The sequence below is a fragment of the Aythya marila genome, assembly GCF_965140915.1.
Source record: "Aythya marila genome assembly, chromosome: 20".
NCBI classification, from domain to species: Eukaryota; Metazoa; Chordata; class Aves; order Anseriformes; family Anatidae; genus Aythya; species Aythya marila.
The window spans coordinates 6,915,416-6,933,823 of NC_139061.1; the positions used below are offsets into that span (position 1 = coordinate 6,915,416).

At 58.6% G+C, this 18,408-nt stretch overlaps 2 protein-coding genes across 5 annotated transcripts in view; one reads left to right on the forward strand and one right to left on the reverse strand.

The window, feature by feature from the left end:
• Positions 1-2,623: 2,623 nt before the first annotated feature.
• On the forward strand, positions 2,624-7,647 carry TRAF4 (TNF receptor associated factor 4; the record flags this gene model as incomplete). The annotated part of the gene is made up of 7 exons (XM_082776675.1): positions 2,624-2,766; positions 4,754-4,805; positions 5,127-5,231; positions 5,317-5,478; positions 5,663-5,824; positions 5,903-6,058; positions 6,524-7,647. The coding sequence occupies 7 exons, from the start codon at positions 2,624-2,626 to the stop codon at positions 7,154-7,156; spliced, it is 1,413 nt and encodes a 470-aa protein (XP_082632801.1). The 3' UTR covers positions 7,157-7,647.
• Positions 7,648-12,427: 4,780 nt separating this feature from the next.
• The window catches only part of FAM222B (family with sequence similarity 222 member B), a gene marked incomplete at its 5' end in the record, with an annotated part of 34,671 nt that continues 28,690 nt past the window's right edge, over positions 12,428-18,408 (reverse strand). For 3 of the 4 annotated variants that reach the window (XM_082776666.1, XM_082776665.1, XM_082776667.1), the window contains one exon: positions 12,428-16,763. In XM_082776666.1, coding sequence (XP_082632792.1) covers positions 15,184-16,746 — 1,563 coding nt within the window. In that variant the 3' untranslated portion in view covers positions 12,428-15,183. Of the gene's footprint in view, positions 16,764-17,204; positions 17,290-18,408 lie in introns of those variants that run through there. The other variant, XM_082776668.1, reaches the window with a different exon arrangement.

Sequence of the window (18,408 nt, forward strand, 5' to 3'; positions counted from 1 at the left end):
GAAAACCACCTCGCAGCCCCTCTGGGCCGCTGTCTTTCCTCCTGTAGCAAGAGATCCCTCGTGGCTGTGCGGTGCTCACCCTGCACCCGCACAGCCCCTCTCTTGGGGCTCCCCACAGCCCACACCACCTCCAAACACACCCCGTAAGGAAGGATTCCTGCTCCAGCCTCACCAGGCGGGTGACAGGATTCTCTGCCACCCTTTGCCTCGCCAACAGTGACACCAAAATGCTTCTGCCCCCGGGCCACGTGCAGCCCTGAGAGCCCAGCTCCTTGTTCCAGCACGCTCCTGGCAGCCCCCTCTGCCCTGCTGGCCTTGGGTGGGTTGTTTTATGGCTTAACAAGGGGCTTCGCACAGCACTGCTGGTTCTGGGGGTGGCACCAGCCCGAATATTGGGACATTTCCCCCCAGGCAGGGGGCTTGGTGCTGGGCTGGGGGTTGTGCACCGAGGGCCGGAGCCCTGGGGATTTCGCAGCCTGCGCGCTCGGTTCAGCTGTGAAGCCCGGCGAGATGATTTGAATAATTTAATACCGGGCTGTGACCAAGCCTGGAGAAAGGGTAAAGGAAACAAAGAGGCCCCCAGCCCCGAGCAACAATAGCTCTTGAAACGACAAGCCGAGGCACGTCCGTGTGCCGGAGGCAGAGAGCAGCCCCGGCAAATAGGCCAGTTGCATTCCTCACGTCTGCTGCTTTGTTTCCCTGCAGAAGCTCCCGGTGAAAACTGCAGGTCTCAGGGCTTCTGCCGTGAGCCTTGCTTTGTCCCTGCACCCCGGTGCTGGAAACGCCTGGAAGAGCTCGGCTGCAGCCCAGGGGCTGAGCACAACCCGGGGCCGTGATGGGACCGAGGGCTCCCGGTCCTTGGTGGTGCATCCCTGATGGTGCTGACCTCAGCTGGGTGCCCAGGTCTGTCCATTTACACCGAGATCTGTTCATTTTCACTGAGGAAAAGCTGCCTGCAGGGAGGCAGGCTCCGAGGGCTGCAGGTTCCCATGCCTGCTGAGCTGACCCGTCCCACTGCCCTCGGCCCCTTGCTGTCAGCAGGGAATGGCCAAAACGTGCCTGCTGCTCCCTGAGCTGATCTGGGTTGGTGCTGGCACCTGGCCTGGTCACAGCCCCGTTCCCACGAGGCTTCGCAGCCACCGTCCATCCATCCATCCATCCATCCATCTGTCCGTCTGTCTGTCCAGCACCTCGCCTTCTGCGGGCACCGGTCCCCAGAACAGGGAGCGAGCTCTCCCCACTCCTTCCCCCGGGGCAAAAGGCGCCGCCTTGGCTTCTTTAGAAGCCAGAGCGGCTGTTTTCTGGTTTTCTGTCCCTAAACACAAGGAAAAAGGGAAGGAAGGAGGAGAAGGAAACCTCCCCGAGCCCAGATGGGTCCAGGGGGGGGACATAGCCCCCTCTCCAAAGGCGAGTGCCCTACCCGGAGGTTGAGTGTCGCCTTTGTGCGAGACAAACGCCGGGGCTGTGATGTGGAGTGCGGGGAGGGCTCTCATTAGGGAGAGGGGGGAAAGGAGGGGAGCTTTGTTTGCAGGGTCTGACACCTCTGAGAGCCATCCTGCCGGCACAGCCAGCGCCTTCTGATGGCTTTGTCAGCTCCGGGCTAATTAGCAGAGATGGCTCTTCAGCCAGGTTAGAAACGGAAAAATTGGGGAACATCAAAGAGGTGGGGGTAATGGTGACAAAACTCTGCCTGGTCCGTGCCTGCTGGTGCAGGGCCTGCAGGACCCTCCTGGCCATCACCCCATCCCACAGCCGTGGCCAGGGATGGTTTTGGGATCGGACTGTGTCTCAGGGAGCTGGGATGTGTGTCAGGCAGTGGCTGTTTTTGTTATGTGTTTGGCTCCAGAGCGTGCTGCGACTTGGTGGCAGAACCAGAGGGACCCAGTCCTGCCCTAGGGGCTCCTGGCTCCGAGCAAACCCCCCCAGGAGAAACCAAATTTGAGCAGCCCCAACCCCCTGTGACAGCTGGCGGGTGGCACCGCTGCCAGCTCCCTGCGCTCACCCAGCTGTCTATTATTATTATTTTTTTTTAATTTAATTTTCATTTCTTGCACGTTGTGTTTCCAGGCTCAGGTTTACCCCGCTGCTCCCCCCCCGGCCGCGGGCTGTCAGCGTGTCGGGGCCCTCGGGAAAGCCCCGGGGGTGGCCAAATTTTTTTTGTGCTCAGCACACGTGGGGCCAAGCTTCACCCAGGGCTGTTTGCTACCAGACCCAGGGGATAGGAGCCCCAAAACCTCTGCTAACTGGGAACCACTTCCATGGGGGGACTGGAACCAGTAACCCCAGCTGCTGGGAACGAAGCCCCCCTTGGGGCGCAGCACCAGCTCCCCCCAGTACCCCCTGCTGCCCCACAGCCCACCCTCCATCCCCCCCACCCCCTAAACCCCCTAAATCCACCCCAAACCCATCCAACCACCCCCGAGGGGGGGCGGGCAGAGGGGCTGGGGGCGGCGTGGCTGCGCTTTTGTCGCCGCCCCGGGGAGGAGCCGGGTGTCGGGAGCCGGGAGCCGGGGCTCGGGCAGGAGGAGGAGGAAGAAGAGGAGGAGGAGGAGGAGGAGGAAGGCTGAGCGGGGCCGGGAGCCGGCTTCGGGGCCGGGGGTGGGGTGGGGGGTGTGGGGGGGCGATGCCGGGCTACGACTACAAGCTGCTGGAGCGGCCGCGGCGCCGGGTGCTGTGCCCGCTGTGCGGGAAGCCCATGCGGGAGCCCGTGCGCGTCTCCACCTGCGGCCACCGCTTCTGCGACACCTGCCTGCAGGAGTTCCTCAGGTGAGGACCCCCCCCCCGGACCCCCCCTCCCCGACCCCTCCTTTTAACCCCGCCGGGATATCACGCAGGGTCCCCCCCCCCCCCCCCCCCCACACACACACCGCACCCAAGGGTGCGGGCGCGCACGATGGGTGCTGCAGGGGAAAAAGGGAGAGAGGGGGGGGGGGGTGCAAGGCGGCCCCCCCAGGCGTGACAGCGAGCCGGGGGGGGGCGAGGAGGAAGAGGAGGAGGAGGAGGAAGAGCAGGAGGAGGAGGAAGAGGAGGAGGAGGAAGGCCAGGCGAAGCGCCGCGCTCCCAGCACCCTCCAACATCCTGCCCCGGCCGCGCAGGAAGGAAGCAGCACCCCGGAGCCCCCCCAAAACCCACCCCCGGGAGCCCCTTGGGTCCTCCCCACTTCTTTTTCCCCGTCCCCCTCCATCTCCATCCCCCCCCCGGGCTTGCTGCGCCCCCGGCCCCGCGTTCCGCCCGCCGCCGCCCCCGGCTCAGCCTCGCCCCGCTCCGGCGACCTTTGCACGGTCCCCGGGGTGGGGGGGGGGCACCGGGGTGCCCGAGGCCGGTTTCGTAGAAACCGGGCGTTCCCGGGGCCGGTGCCAGGCTGTGCCTCCGCTCCCGCACCCACCCGGGGCCGTGGGGCTCAGTTCCGGACACGAGGGGATCTGTGCTTCCCCCCCCCAAAAAAAAAAACAAACAAAACCCTTCTATTTGGGGTTTTGGGGGGGGTCCTGCCCCTTCGCCCCTGCTCACCACGAAGGTCAGAGGCAAGGACGGTGCCCCCGGTGCTGCCTCAGCACATTCCCTGCCCGGCCGAGCGTGAGGAATGGGGAGGCTTTGTCGGGGATTCGCGCCCCGGACCCCCGCCCCAATGGGGATTCCGGCCCCCGCACCCCGATACCGGGCAGGGCCGGTGCTGCCGCCCTGCTGCGTCCCCTCCCAAAGGCCATGGGGCGATGCCACCTCCCAAAAAGGGGCCTGGGGCTGCTGCTGGTGGCGGTGGTGGTCCCGAGGGAACGCCCAGCAAACACAGCGGGCACGTGGCAGAGCAGGGGCTGGACGTGGCCATGCCCCGAGGGCTCGCACCCCGCTGTTGACCCCATTATCCCTTGGTCCCCAGCACTGGGGCTCAGGGGCTGTTGGGGATGTCACCGAGCTGATCCCGGTGACATCCCAGGCCAGCACACGCCGGTGGCACTGCTGGGATGGCCACAACACCCCGCAGCCCCTTGGCAGCCCCGGACACCCCCGTGCTTGCCAAGGGCACGCAGAGCGATCGGGGGCACGGGGCGACCTCGTCCCCTTCACATCCCTGCCTGTCCCTGCTGCTGTCCCCATGGGCAGCACCCAAAGCTTCCCACCCCGGGCACGGTGCCATGGGGTGACGGTGGCTCCCGGCCAGCCGTGCCCGGTGCCATTGTGCTCCCCGTTGGGCTCCGTCCCCATCCTGCGCCCAGGGCTGGTTCTTGGCATGAGCTCCCCCGTCCTGCTGCGGGGTGGGGACGCGGCGTGCTGGGGGTACACGGCTCCGTGTGCAGGGCCCAGCTGCAGGTCCCGTGTCCCCCCACCCCGTTCCCACCTCGCCGGGGTGGCTGGCGGGGCCGTTTCCTGGCGAGGGGCAGCCCCTGGGGCCGCGCATCCGGGCTGCACATCTGGAGCCCAGCTGCTGGCCCCGGCACCGGGGGCTGCCCTCGGCCCCCTCCGGCCCCTGCCTCCATCCCGGGGAGGGGGTGTGAGGGGGCTCCAGATGGTGCCAACCCCCCCCCCCACCCCCCCGACAGCAGGGGGGCAGCCTGGGGGGCGTCTGGCGGGGGCATTTCCCAGCTCTGACAGATGGAGCGGCTGCCGCCGGGATTAGGGCTCCCCGAGGGCTGGATTTGGCACGCCGGGCGGGCAGCGCGGATGGGCTGGGGGCTGGGGGGGTCCCATGGGATGCCGTGGATGTGTCACCGCCGTGCCCCAGCCCTGCCTGACCCCCGACCCCTTTCTCTTGCAGCGAAGGCGTCTTCAAGTGCCCCGAGGACCAGCTGCCCCTGGACTACGCCAAGGTGAGCCTGGAGCTGCAGGCACGGGGCCAGGGCACCCCGCTGGCAAGGGAACGTCCCCATGTCCCCACCGAGGGTCTCTGCGCCCCCCCCCACTTGGCACGGCCCCGGTGCCTGGCACGGGTGCCCGTGCGGAAGCAAGAGCCCTTTGTGCCGCCGCGCTGGGAAACGGAAACCCACGGCCGACAAAGGGCGCTTGTTCGCGTGCCGGCGGGGGGATCCGGCCCCGGGCACCGTGCCCACGGCTCCCCGCTGGGTTTTGGGGGGAGAGGAGGGGGCCGGTGGGGGATGCTGACAGCCCGGTGCCGTCCCGTTGCCCAACAGATCTACCCCGACCCCGAGCTGGAGGTGCAGGTGTTGAGCCTGGCCATCCGCTGCATCCACAGCGAGGAGGGCTGCCGCTGGAGCGGGCTCATCAAACACCTCCAGGTAGGAGCTGGTGGGCAGGAGAGGAGCGGGGCTGCGCCTCGGGGTGCTTTAGACCCCCCCCCTCTGACCATCCCTGCGCCCCCAGGCCCACCTCGGCACCTGCGCCTTCAACGTCGTCCCCTGCCCCAACCGCTGCAGCGCCAAGCTGAGCCGCCGCGACCTGCCCGAGCACGTGCAGCACGGCTGCCCCAAGCGCCGGGTCAAGTGCGAGTTCTGCGCCAGCGACTTCACCGGGGAGGCCTTCGAGGTGGGCACCGGGGTGGGGGACACGCTGGGCTGGGAGGGGGACATGCAGGTGGTGGGGGGGGGTAGCAGGGTCTCAGGGGGTGCAGGGTGGCCATGGGGGACCTGGATGGGGGACCCCGTGGGGACAGATCCTGGTTGTGGGGACAGATCCTGGCTGTGGTTGGTGACGCTGCTGCGGTCCCCAGGGCCACCAGGGGACATGTCCCCAGCAGAGCGTGTACTGCGAGAACAAGTGCGGGGCCCGCATGATGCGGCGCCTGCTGTCCCAGCACACCCTGGCCGAGTGCCCCAAGCGCACGCAGCCCTGCACCTACTGCGCCAAGGAGTTCGTCTTCGACACCATCCAGGTGAGACGGAGCCCGTGGGGACGAGGCCACCCCGATGGTTCTCTGCGCCACCACCTGACCGCCGTCCTCTGTCCCCAGAACCACCAGTACCAGTGTCCCCGGTACCCCGTGCCCTGCCCCAACCAGTGCGGGACGCCCAGCATCGCGCGGGAGGACATGCCCAGCCACCTGAAGGAGAGCTGCAACACTGCCATGCTGCTGTGTCCCTTCAAGGAGGCTGGCTGCAAGCACCGGGTAAGTGTGGCCCCAGCCCCGTGCCAGCGTCCCCGTCCCCATTCCATCCCGGTGTCCTTACGCCACCAAGTGCCCCGCAGCGTCCCCACAGCTCTCCTGCCCTGACATCTGTCCAGTTCCTTGTGGGGTTCCTGCTCTGCTCTGCCCCATCCCTGTGGCCACTTGGTGTCCCCATCCTGTCCTGCGTCACTTTGCCATCCTGGTGTCCTCCCCGTGCCATCCCGGCTAGATGTCCCCGTGCCATCCCATCCAGGTGTCCCTGTGCCATCCCACGGTGACGTCCCTGTGCCAATCCACCCTGCTGTCCCCGTGCCATCCCAACCACCTGTCCCCATGCCACCCCTTTCCTGTCCCACCCCTTTGTCCCCGCGCAGCCCTGCGCCACCCCTCTCCGCCACTCCATCCCCGCGGCCCCCTCCTCCTTCCCCATCCCACCCCCCGCTGACGTCCCCGCCGTCCCCGCAGTGCCCCAAACTGGCCATGGGCCGGCACCTGGAGGAGAGCACCAAGGCTCACCTGGGCATGGTGTGCGCCCTGGTGAGCCGGCAGCGCCAGGAGATCCTGGAGCTGCGGCGCGACGTGGAGGAGCTGTCGGTGAGCAGCGACGGGATCCTCATCTGGAAGATCGCCGACTACGCCCGCAAGCTGCAGGAGGCCAAAGCCCGCAGCAACTACGAGTTCTTCAGCCCCCCTTTCTACACCCACAAGTACGGCTACAAGCTGCAGGTCTCGGCCTTCCTCAACGGCAACGGGAGCGGCGAGAGCAGCCACCTCTCCGTCTACATCCGCGTGCTGCCGGGCGAGTACGACAACCTGCTGGAGTGGCCCTTCTCCTACCGCGTCACCTTCTCCCTGCTGGACCAGAGCGACCCCTCGCTCTCCAAGCCCCAGCACATCACCGAGACCTTCCACCCCGACCCCAACTGGAAAAACTTCCAGAAGCCGGGGAGCTCGCGCGGCTCCCTGGACGAGAGCACCCTGGGCTTCGGCTACCCCAAGTTCATCTCCCACGAGGACATCAAGAAGCGCAACTACGTGCGGGACAACGCCATCTTCATCAAGGCCTCGGTGGAGATCCCCCAAAAGATCCTCGCCTGAACCCCGGATTTAGGGGGGGGGGACAGGGGGCCGCGAGCTGCACGCCCAGCCCGGGCTGACCCCCACGGTGCTGAGCCCCCCGCCCCGGCGCCGGGGACCCCGCGGTGGCCGCGCCGGCGGCTCTCAGGGAGGCGGTGGAGGGGCTGCCCCCGTGCCCCCCGCTGGGGCTGGGACCCCGCCGTGCTCGGTGCTCAACCCCTTCTCAGGTGCCCGGGGGGTGCCGGGGGGCTGGGCCCCCCCAATTTCCTCACTGGGGTGCCCGGTGGCCCCCGCCAGCCTTGCTGGGGACCCAGCTTGGGTCCCCGCTGCCCAGAGCCATATTTTGTAAGCCGGTGCCCCCCGGGAGCACGTTTGTTATTTATTACCCTGGGCCGGGGCCCGATGCCCCTTTCCCTGCCTCTTTTATTTGTTTTTTTTTTTTCAATAAACTGTTCTTGTATTTATTAGGGCTGCCTGGAGCTCCTTCCTGCCCCCCCCCCTCCCTGTGTCTGGGTGCCACATCCTGGGACAGCACCGGGGGGGGGCTCCACGTCCCCAGTGCCTCCCCACGGGGGGGCTGGGGGGCACGGCGTGGGTAATCCCTGACCCACATCCCTGCGGCAGACGGGCTCGGGTGCAGACGGTTAATTCGGTAATCACCGGTTTGGGGGGGGCACCAGGCCACCCCTATTATCCTGCAGCCCCCCTCCGATGTCCCCCCCCCCCAGCCCTTCGTTAGCTCAGGGGCAATCAGCGCTCCAGGGGAGGCAATAATTCGGGGTAGATGGGGGGCGGTGGGTGGCCGTGGGGGTGTTGGGGTGGTTTGGGGGGCTCGGCTGGATCAGGGCCCATGGGGCCCCCCCCAGTAACCCCAGTATGATGGGGGGGCGCTGCCCCCAGTCCGATCCCATGGCTGTGTTCATGCTATCCCACTGGACGTGGTGCCCCCCAGACTGATCCCAGCTGTGCTGGGGGGCACACGGGGCAGCTTGTCCCACCCCGGCCCCCCCTGGCTGTCCCAGTGCCACACTGGTGCCCAGTGCCAGCTGTACTGGTGCCCAGTGGCCACTCACACTGGTGCCCAGTGCCAGCTGTACCAGTGCCAAAAGCCAGCATTGTACTGGTCGATGCCAGCAGTGCCCAGCCTCAGTTCCCATTGGTGCCCAGTGCCACCCCATACTGGTGCCCAGTAACAGCCTTTACTGGTGCCTGATGTAATCCCATACTGGTGCCAGGAACAGCCTTTACTGGCCTCTAATGCTATCTCACACTCATGCCTGGTATTTGCCTGTACTGGTGCCCCACCTGTTCCGTACTGGTGCCCAGTAACAACCCATACTGGTGCCTGCTGCTGTCCCATGCTGGTGCTTGGTATGTTCCTGTACTGGTGTCTGGTGTTATCCCATACTGGTGCCCAGTAACAGCCCATACTAGTGCCTGATGCAGTCCCATACTGGTGCCCAGTATCAACCTGTACGGGTGCCCCACCAGTCCCGTACTGGTGCCCCCAGCAATCCCATACTGGTGCCCAGTATCAGCCTGTATTGGTGCCCAGTATCAGCCCGTGCTGGTGCCCCACCAGTGCCGTACTGGTGCCCAGTATCAGCCCGTACTGGTGCCCCCCGGTCCCTCCGGTGCTCGCTGCCGCCGCCGCGCGGTGCCGGGGCTCGGGGCCGGGGCAGGGCCGGGGCTGGGGCCCCCCCTCCCGGCCGGCCGCGTTCCCTTCCCGGCGGCTCCTCCCGGAGCAGGGGCCGGGCACAAGCCGGGTTTTTCCCTGCAGAGCCCAAACCCGCATTTCTCTTTATTTTTTGGGGGGGCTCTCGTTTTGGAGAGCGCTCAGGGTGCCAGCACCAGAGCACGGAGCCGGGCTGCCCCCCCCCCCCTCCACACAGCCTTTTGCTGAGCTTTGCGCCAAAAAAAAACAGCCAACAACCCATGGAATTGTGAAAAATGATTGATGAAATGAGCTGAAAGCTGCAGGTCTCACACCAAAAGGCCAGCAGCTGCGGATCCATGTTGCTGTTGTGCGGCACGATGCCCCAAAACCGGTGGAAACCACCCCAAAAATGACCACGACCCCAAGCCACCTTTTCCCCGTTTTCACCCCCCATTTTTTTTTTTTGTTTTCCCCTCTCTCCCTTTTCAATCTCCGGTGTGAAATTTGCCCTTTGCACGGCTTCACCCCGTACCCGCTCCCCTTCACCTCTCCCCCTCCACGTCCCTCCGGGATCCGTTCGGAGCCGGGGAGGGCAAATCCCCACCGAGAACTGGGTTGAGCAGCAGGAGATGCTCTTATAATTCACGAGGGGAGGAGGGAGACGAATCGATCCGCTGCTAAATTTAGACTCAAGCAGAGAGTTTAAAAATAAACTTCCTGGAAAGTTGTGGGAAGTGCAGTGCAAAGGACCCTAAAACATATCGGGGCTCCTTGCTCGCTGCCCCAGCCCCGCTGTGCTCGTGGTCACACCTTCAGCCGAGCTGTCTGAACCAGGCATTAATATTTCATTAGGGTAAAAGAAAAACACAAAGACAAAAGTGCTTTTTGCATCCTTTATTAAAAACCTGCCCGGGCTCAGCTGCCTCCCCCAGCCCTTCCCAGGACTGCGGGGTTTGAGCACCAGGACATCAAGGGAGAGGGTTTACGGGGTGGGCAGTGAAACCCCGCTGCGATTTCACCTCTTCAGTTTTAACACATCTCCCAGGCCAGCAGCCCTCCCGGCTGAACCCACGGCTTGTACCCAATTGCCTCGAAATTAGCTTAAACTAATTAGATAAAACACTCCGGTAATTTTATTACAATTTGGCCTTGTCGAGCGCTGGAAGAGCGTCAGAAACGTGGTGGCTGCACCACGACCCCAAGAGGGCTCTGCATGCACCCAGGGCCAAGTGCTGCGTGAGGCTGGATGGCAAATCTGGGGCCAAAAACGAAGAATTAAATTGGTTTTGTGGCATTGGCCAGGCTGGAGCAGTGTGGAGGCACCGGGCAGGAGCCACCCCCTGCCCTCGCGCTGTCCCCAAGCCCCCTCCCTTCAGCTGGGGGGAAATCTGGGGACACAGCGTGGCATTTTAAGATTAGGGGTGAATTTAAGTTTAATGCTGTCCTGTCCCCAGCCTGGTGTTTTATTTGCTAGAGCTTCCCGTGTGCTGATTTTCTACACCTCTCCTAGCGCATCGCCTACCTTGGACCCAATTCAATTTTGGCAACGTGAGCCCAGCACAGGAGGAAAAAACCAAACACAGCAGCTGAACCATCAAAAAAAAAAAAACCCACACTCGACCTAAAGGAGAAGTTTCCAAGGGCTGAGCCCACTCTGCCCCCCCCCCAGAGGCTGGGTTCCCCATGCTGATACCAGGGGTAGCTGATGTGAGAGGCTTTGGAAGAGGCTCTGCAGAACGGATTCCTCCTTGTGGAGACTGATGGAGACAGCAGACACCGAAGTGTGGTTCTGGCAACCCCAGGAAAAATGTTTGTTTGTCATCAGAGAAAATTTAGACGCCCATGTCTTTCGAGCAAGTGCAGAGGGGTTTGGAAAAAATCAGTCGTTCTCTCTTCTTGCAGAGGAAAACGTGCAGCGAGTCCCGTCCAGGAGCTCCATGATCGCTGGGAATGGAGGGAACCCCCCTTGGCTCCATTTTCGGGAAGAGGTCTCTGAATGTTTTGATCCCCTTTAAAAAAGCTTTACTTATTTTTACGCTGAGAACCCAAACTGGGAATTTATTGCACGCGCTGTTGGTGTCAAGGCTTCCCAGGGCATCGCTGGGAGCAGCCCCCATACCCCGAGCCCTTCTCCCCCCACCCCGTATGTGCAGGGCGAGGGACGGACCCGACCTCCGAATTTGTTCCACCTGGGCAGGACGTCAGCCTCCTCGCCCCCTGGCTCTGTGAGCAATTCCTTCAGCACCTCCCTGCCTCTGAGCATCCCTTCTGTTCCTCCAGCCCCCCTCTGTGCTCTTAGGGGAGAAGAGCAGCCAGGTCGTACCCCCCTGCACCCCGAGCCCCCTCCCCAAATTCCTTTAGGACGTGCCCAACCCCAGCCAGCAGCAGGCACCCGCTGGGTATTTCTGTACCCCCCCACGGTACTCGCCCTGCACACAAACAGCACAAGGGGCAGAGGGACCAGGGCTCTCTTTCTCTCTCTCTTTTTTTTTTTTTTCTGCTTTACTTTTTTTATTTTTCCTGCAGACAAAAAAAAAAATAAAATAAAAAAAGATCTAGTTCATACCCGTAGCACATAAGAAGCAGCGTATATAATCAGTATGTGGTTTAATCAAATACAGCAGCAATTCCCCGTTGTCTCCACCGTGAGCCCCAGCAAACATTTCTGTTTGGTTTCTACGGGAGTGGCCAAGTCCCACGGAGACGTCTTTCACAGCGTAAGCTTAAAGAAAGGAAATTCACAAGTGTCTTTATAAAACGGTAACTTTGGGCTGTAACAAACTGGGCTTGAGATTTAACAGCTTCAAAGCTTCTGCTCAAAAGAAAAGACACGGAGATGGAAGCTTCCTCCTGGGAGGTTTTACACCACTTTCCTGTTTAACCCTTCCAGAAGCTATTTCATGCCAACCTCTGGCTGGCAAGGGTGGTGCCAGAAACCACCAGGATAACAAGATTCTGCTAAACCAGTGTGATACGGTACAGGGGACGGGGGTTGGTGCTGACAACACAGCATAAATAGTTCCAAAAAAACGCCTGCAAAGACCCTGCTCTTGGCTCAAAGAGCAGAATTGCCACCTGCGGGTACCCAGGCTCCGCGCACGAGCATGGAACCAGAAATCTGGAGCTCGCATTTCCTGCGCTAGAGGTCATGAAGCCACTGAGCTAACGAAGAAAAAAAAAAAGGCAAAAAGGCAAGAAGGGAAGATCTGCGCTGGGAGCAGGGCTGTGAACTCCTGGAAGGTTCCCCGGGAGCCGAGGGGTGCTGGTCCCTGCGCCGCTGCTGCCACCGCGTTCGGCACCGCGCGTGGCACCGGCCTCCGGGCTGTCCTTCAGCAAGGAAAGGACCCACAGAGCGTGAAATAAATGGCACAGAAACACCTCCTACCGCACTGCGGGGCCCCTGGCCTCGGGATTAAGCCTCACCCGCTCCTCCCCGAGCAGCAGTGCCCCACGGGGCTGCCCTGCAGGCTGAGGCTGGGGTCCCTGCGCCCGGGAGGGAGGCAGGGCAGTGGCTGTCCCTCTGTGCAGATCTGATGGGGAAGGAGAAAGGAGAAGCTGTTAGCTGCCGTTCAAAAAAGCCCTCGCTCCTAGAACAACAAAAAGGAAGTGTTTTTGCATGTTTTACTCGGAAAGCGATGGCTGTTTTTTCAAGCAGGCACCTGGCAACGTCCCGCCTGGACGAGGCTTGGGAATATTTTTGCTTGGGAATGGTTTTGCTTCCCAGTCCTGCGGTGCCAGGGCAAAGTCTCGGAGGTCGTGGCTCTCTGCAGAGCAAATCGCAGCGGCTCCCAGTGCACATCCAGCGCTAGCAGCCACATCAAAACCACTTCGGCAAAGGCCACGACAACGGGGCTCTGCTCAGGGCTCTCTCTTAGGAGAAGAGCAGGAAAAGGGGAAAAAAAAAAAAGCTTTAAATAAGAGTCTGGGGTCAGATTTGCAGCAGGCTAACGAAGAGAGGAGATGGCAATATTTTATTTAGTAAAAAGGTACGTATTCAGGTAGCAGAACACCTTACAGTCACTAACTTAGCAGGAAAGGTTAAAGTCATAGCACAGCCCTCGATCGATTTGGGGAGAGGGGAGACGCCAGGGAGACTGTAAGGGAAGCAGCTTCAGACTCGAACCTTGGCTTCCAATATAATGTATTCAGAAAAATATTGCATGAAAAGCCTCAGGATTTTAGTTCTTTCATAGATGTATATTTACCAGTTTTCACAAAGACTGCAGGAATACGATTATAAACAATAAATTAGGACTTCATGTTGCTATCATTTGGCATAACACAATCAGGCAATTTTTCCTTTTTAAATATAAGGCAACACAAGCCAACACATAATTTAATCCGTCTTTAGTCAAATTGCTTAACTTTGCTAAAGAGTTATCACTAAAGAACGGCTCATAGTACACTTAAAGGAATTTAAATAATGACATAAGTGTACTAACTTACGCAAGGAGTCAGAAAACGTACTCTGCTAAGCTTTGAAACCTAAATATTTGTTACAGCCCAGGACTACACATCTAAATTAAAAAAATACAAATAAATGTTTTCTAATTTTTCCATTTACGAAAAAACTTTAAGAATCTCTAGCCAACTATGACGTCACTTCAAAACTTGTAAGGTTTTTTTTTTTTGTGTTTTTTTTTTCTCTTTTTTTTTTTTTGAATTTTTGTATGATGTCTTAAGATTTTAAACCATGCTCGTTAAGGAAAGTTCAAGGAGCAAATACTTAAGGCTTTGTTTTTCAAAGGGCTGTGAGGGAGGCCAGTGGATGGCAGAGGCCAGTGGGTTCACCCATACACAATGCTACTCAAACCCACACTACCAGGCGACATTCATACAGAAATATTACACTTAAAAGTTACAGTGTAGAGCAATAGGTTTTTTTTTTTTTTTTTTTTTTTTTTTAGCCAGTGTACATATAAAGAATCAATGCATTTATTTGTTGGTTGTTTTTTTTTTGTAGTTTTTTTTTTTTTTTTTTAATTTCCAAACTTGATTGTGATCATTATGTTCAAGTATTAGCCTCGTTGACAGAGATGAGGAATTTTCTACTTACAACAAATTCGGCTCTCGGAAAAGGAAAGGTTTCAAGACATGGAAGAGAACAAGACGCTGAGGTTACCACCAGTTAGTGTCCTACCGGTCACTGACTCGACTAGCTGCTGCGAGTGACTTGGGGAAGGAACAGAAGTAGTTAGGCACCGAGACTCCGGGAAGAAGAAGGTAGGTTATTAACAGCTCCGCTAATTCCCAGAGAGGAGGGTCGTTCCAGTAAATCAGCTGGGGCGTTTTGCTGTAGGATACGGGACTCTAAAGCCCCCCCCCGGGTGTCTCGTGGCCGGAGCTTCGCTTCGGATCCACCGCCTCCCGTTCCACCAGAGCTGCTGCTGGAATGTGAGAGCATTGAGAACGTGGCCCCGCGCCACCGGAGACGAGCTGGAGTTAGGTCTCCTCGCCCTGAAATTCATCCTAGCTACCAGAGGAAAGAGGCTGAACCCTTTTTGGAGTTGTCAGTGGGTCTGGATTCCCGGCCCTTCGCCTGGGGATGGCCAGACTCCTAGCAGCGAGGGGTTCAGACGACGTTAGCTGGCCAAAGAGGCGCGGGGAAGGGAAATGTGATGCAGAAAAAGGCAGCTACCGACGGCAGCCAGGCTGCCTGGGCCCTAAAACCGCCAATCCCCCTCTCCCCACACCCTGTCTGTAAAAAAAATACCAAAAGTATCGGAAAAAAATAATAAATCTGTCGGAGACTCTTGACTTTGGACAAAGTCTAAACGATAAACGGCGGCATCTCCGCGAGAAACAGCTGGAAAGCTTCTTCCTATGTTAATGCCTCAATACGTACCCCTAGCTAGCTCTTTGCAAACGTAGGCTTCTTTTTCAATTAAATAGGCCTCTAGACAGTGCAAATGGTCAATGTTTAATGCATTAATGAAATGGGCTTTCGAGCTGAAAATAAGCCCTGCTTCCTGACAAATTCTGTTGCTCTTAATCTTCGGAGGAAATTGAGATGGAAATTTAAGCGGCTACACTACCTGGCTCTTCAAGGAGCTGGCGAACGGATGCAACTGCGAAACCCTGCAGCAACTCAACATCAGTCCAGCACGCAGTTACTAAGCAGAAGGCAAAAGCAGCACAAAGGGGATTCTGCGGTGAGGAAACAGCTGTGGCGTGGAGTAGTGTAATGAAATTCTTGGAAACAAAAGGCATGTTAAATATTTGATGCATAAAGGAGAGAGAGATAACATGTAGGCAAAGCTTTTAAATATACAGTATGTCTTCTTCCAACGGTTACTATAATGATCACACAAGTTTGCAAGTTAAAAATGCCTTGCTTATTAATTAAAATTAAGACTAAACCTCTAATTCTGTCTGTGAAAGTGACTGCAGCCTATCTATACCCTGGGTGTTGAATATGAAGATTTCGACTATCGGTTGGTTCAGGTGCTCGGTTGATGGGGGGCCGATGGACTTTTCCCAGCACGGCCATGCTCTGATCTCTGAAGCAAGACTGCTGGAAGTCCCCGCTTAGGTAATCCATGGTCTGCATCACATTATTCTGGCTGGATGGACCAGCTCCAGCTCTGTAATGAGTTCCTCCCGCGCAATCTAGCGGCGCTCCTGCCGGCTGGCCCCCGTGGAAAGGCATGGCGAGGTCCTGGGACCCGGAGCTGTCGCTGTTGGGCGTGGGCAGGATGTTATTCCACATGGGCTGGAAATAGTGCCCGTTGGTGTACGGCAAGGGTCCCTGCAAGCCGTTCACCGGCGGAGAGGGGGTGGGCTTCTCGAGGGGGGGCTTCAAGCTGAACGACTGGCCCATGCACAGTTCTTGGGGGTAGCCGGACGTCTTGCCGGGGAAGCTCTGCCCTGCCATCTCTCTCTGAGGGTGCTTCCCCGCCAGCCCGGCAGGCCCAGCAGCGTCCCCGCACATTTGCTGCAGATGTGCAAGCTGGTGCTGGTTCCAGGCGACCGATTTGATCTCGTTCTGGTAGGCGGGCGGCACCCTGTTAATATTCACCATGGGCACGTTAACGGAGGCAGAAGGAATAGCAGCAGCAGCATGGTCTACAGGGTTTACTACACAGGAAGGCATGGGCGTAGGGACGTTGTGAGTAGATACCCTGGTACTTGCATTGATAAGCAGGTTGCGACTTATGGGGCTGGGGTTGGCGATCTGTCCCTCACAGACTGAGGTAGTGCTAATGCCAGCTCTGGCCTGGCAGAACTGGTTGATCTGATGCACGATGCTGCTCAGGTCCGGTGGCTGGTTCTGCTGCAGGGTGGCAGCCATAGAGAGGGGAATGGTTGAGGTAGACACGGTCACATTCGGCGGCGCGTCTGCATCCGGCATCTTTCTGCTTCCATGTAAACCCGGCTGCAGCAAGGGGGCGGGGGGGTGCTGCAGAGTCTGGTGTGCCATGGGCTGAGGATGCTGCAAGCCCTGCGGCTGCTGCATATTCTGAGGGTGCGGCAGCGCCTGCGGGATCCCCTGAGGGTGCGGTAAGCTTTGTGGCTGTGGTATCCCCTGAGGGTGCTGCAAAGTCTGTGGCTGCGGGATGCTCTGGGGGTGCGGCAAAGTCTGTGCATGCTGGAGAGCCTGCTGGCGAGCAAGCGCCTGGGGGTGGGTTAAAGTGCTAGGTGCAACGTAAGGGGTGGAAGGGGGATTCATCATCGCTTCCGGCAGCAGGCGTGTGCGTGTCCCGTCAAAGTCCTTGATAATTCCTTTCGCTGGAGATTTGACTATGGCCAGGAGGCCCGTTTTCGTGGTGGCCTGAGACGGGTAAGGACTGTACCTCTGGCCCGAAGTATCAAGTCCGTTCACAGTACGGCGTATGTGTTTCCTCTGGGGAACCTTGACGCTGTTGGGGAAAATCTTTATAGTCAGTGGGTTGTTGGCGACCTTCTTAGCATAAGCATCCAATTCTGCTGGGGTAGGATACTGTGCAGATCTCATTTTCTGTGTAGTGTCCCCTGCGGAGAAAGGAAATTCATCAATACTGACTCCGGCAAGCCAGGGACCAACCCCAGGACACCACAACCACGCAGCAAGGGGAGGAGATCTCCAGGGAACCGAGAGGCACCAACTTCACCTTCCCACACCAGCAGATCATCTACCACATCCCTCGTTCCCTTTATTACCTGGAGACCAACAGAACCCCAGTTCAACTTCAGGATAAAACTGCCCAGAGGAGCCAAACCAAACCAGTGTTTCGCTCAGAGCACGTTTACAGCTGGACAAAACCAGGGAATGTGCTCTAAGCATTCGAGCCTGCAGTACTTATTGTGGCTGGTGGTGGTGGGCCAGCCTTTCGTCTCTTAGTTTAAGGCTGCCTCCCCGTGACCCTTCGAGCCATTTGCACAATCTTTAGCGTGTAATTCAGAAATCAGAAAGTTATGAATTAAACATGAAACTCGCGTAACGCCGAGGTGGGAGCCTTACAGAGCACTTCGGCTCAAGCCTCCACTTAAATCTGAGCTCTCTTCTAGATGCTGCCATCTGAAAGCACTCTGAGTGTCTTTTTGTCCATTAGGAAGTCCTTGTCAGTCCAAGTTCAGCAAATGGAAGGAGGCTCCACGTACGTTATTTTATGGCTAGCAATTATTTCTTCGGCTGAATTTTCAGCCTGGCACCTTGCTAGGGACAGCAGCCCGCTATCAAACAGCAGAATTGTGCGATTACCTCACAAGATTAAAACCGTGCTGCTCCGCAGACACAGACAAAAGACTTCTGGAGACAGAGGTGTGGTTTCACGTAGGCTGATTTACGGATACCTACCTTGCCTACCAGCTTGAAGTGCTTTTGGAAAGAACTTCAGAAATCTGGGGAAGTGCTTGTGCCTCCCGTTGCAATCTCACTCCAAGCAGAGACTTGGGCCCTTTCCCTACCACAAGGCTCCTACTTCAGAAGTCATTTTGTAATCTTCAAATAATGGCTCACAGCTTTTACAATCCCACTTTGCTTTTGCCTTTCTCCCCCCCCCCCCACCTTGCAAACAGGAAAAAACGCCCATCCTTTTTGCTCCACTTCTCAGCATCCCCGTGCCTGAAAGGAGGTGAAGCACAGGAGCCAGCTCCTCCAGAGCCCAAGAGCATCCCAGCCCTGCATCTGGCTCTCTGAGCCGCGGAAATCGGAGTGCTTGATGCTCTCAGGCGAGCAGCCTTTCCTTTTGAAAAATCCATCTCTGATTCTTCTAAGCAAATTGCCTCCAAAAGGCTCCCGAATGCAGCTGAAGCCCGAGGAGCAGCCGGCTCGCACTCGCTGTCTCTGCGTCCTGCGGCTTCCAGCCTTCCCGAGCCAGGAGATCAGTGCTGCTCTAAGAGCACTCACCGTCGGAAAGCAAGGGCCAGAAAACGGGAAATGGGATGAATACCGAAAGGAAGGATAATTATAGAAGTATTAAAAATACCTTTTGTGAAATGAGAAGCTCTGCAGGCGGGCTGCCGTGGGTCCCTAGCACAGCACGCACCGCGCTGCCGTTTATGCTCGTCCCCTCTGCGTGCTGTCCAAACACGGGCACACAGCACCCTTCTTCTTAATCAAAGCACTCATTTGATATTAACCTGAATATCCTCTCTGTTCCTATCCCCGTATCTTCCGCTGCGGGCAGGTGGTTTC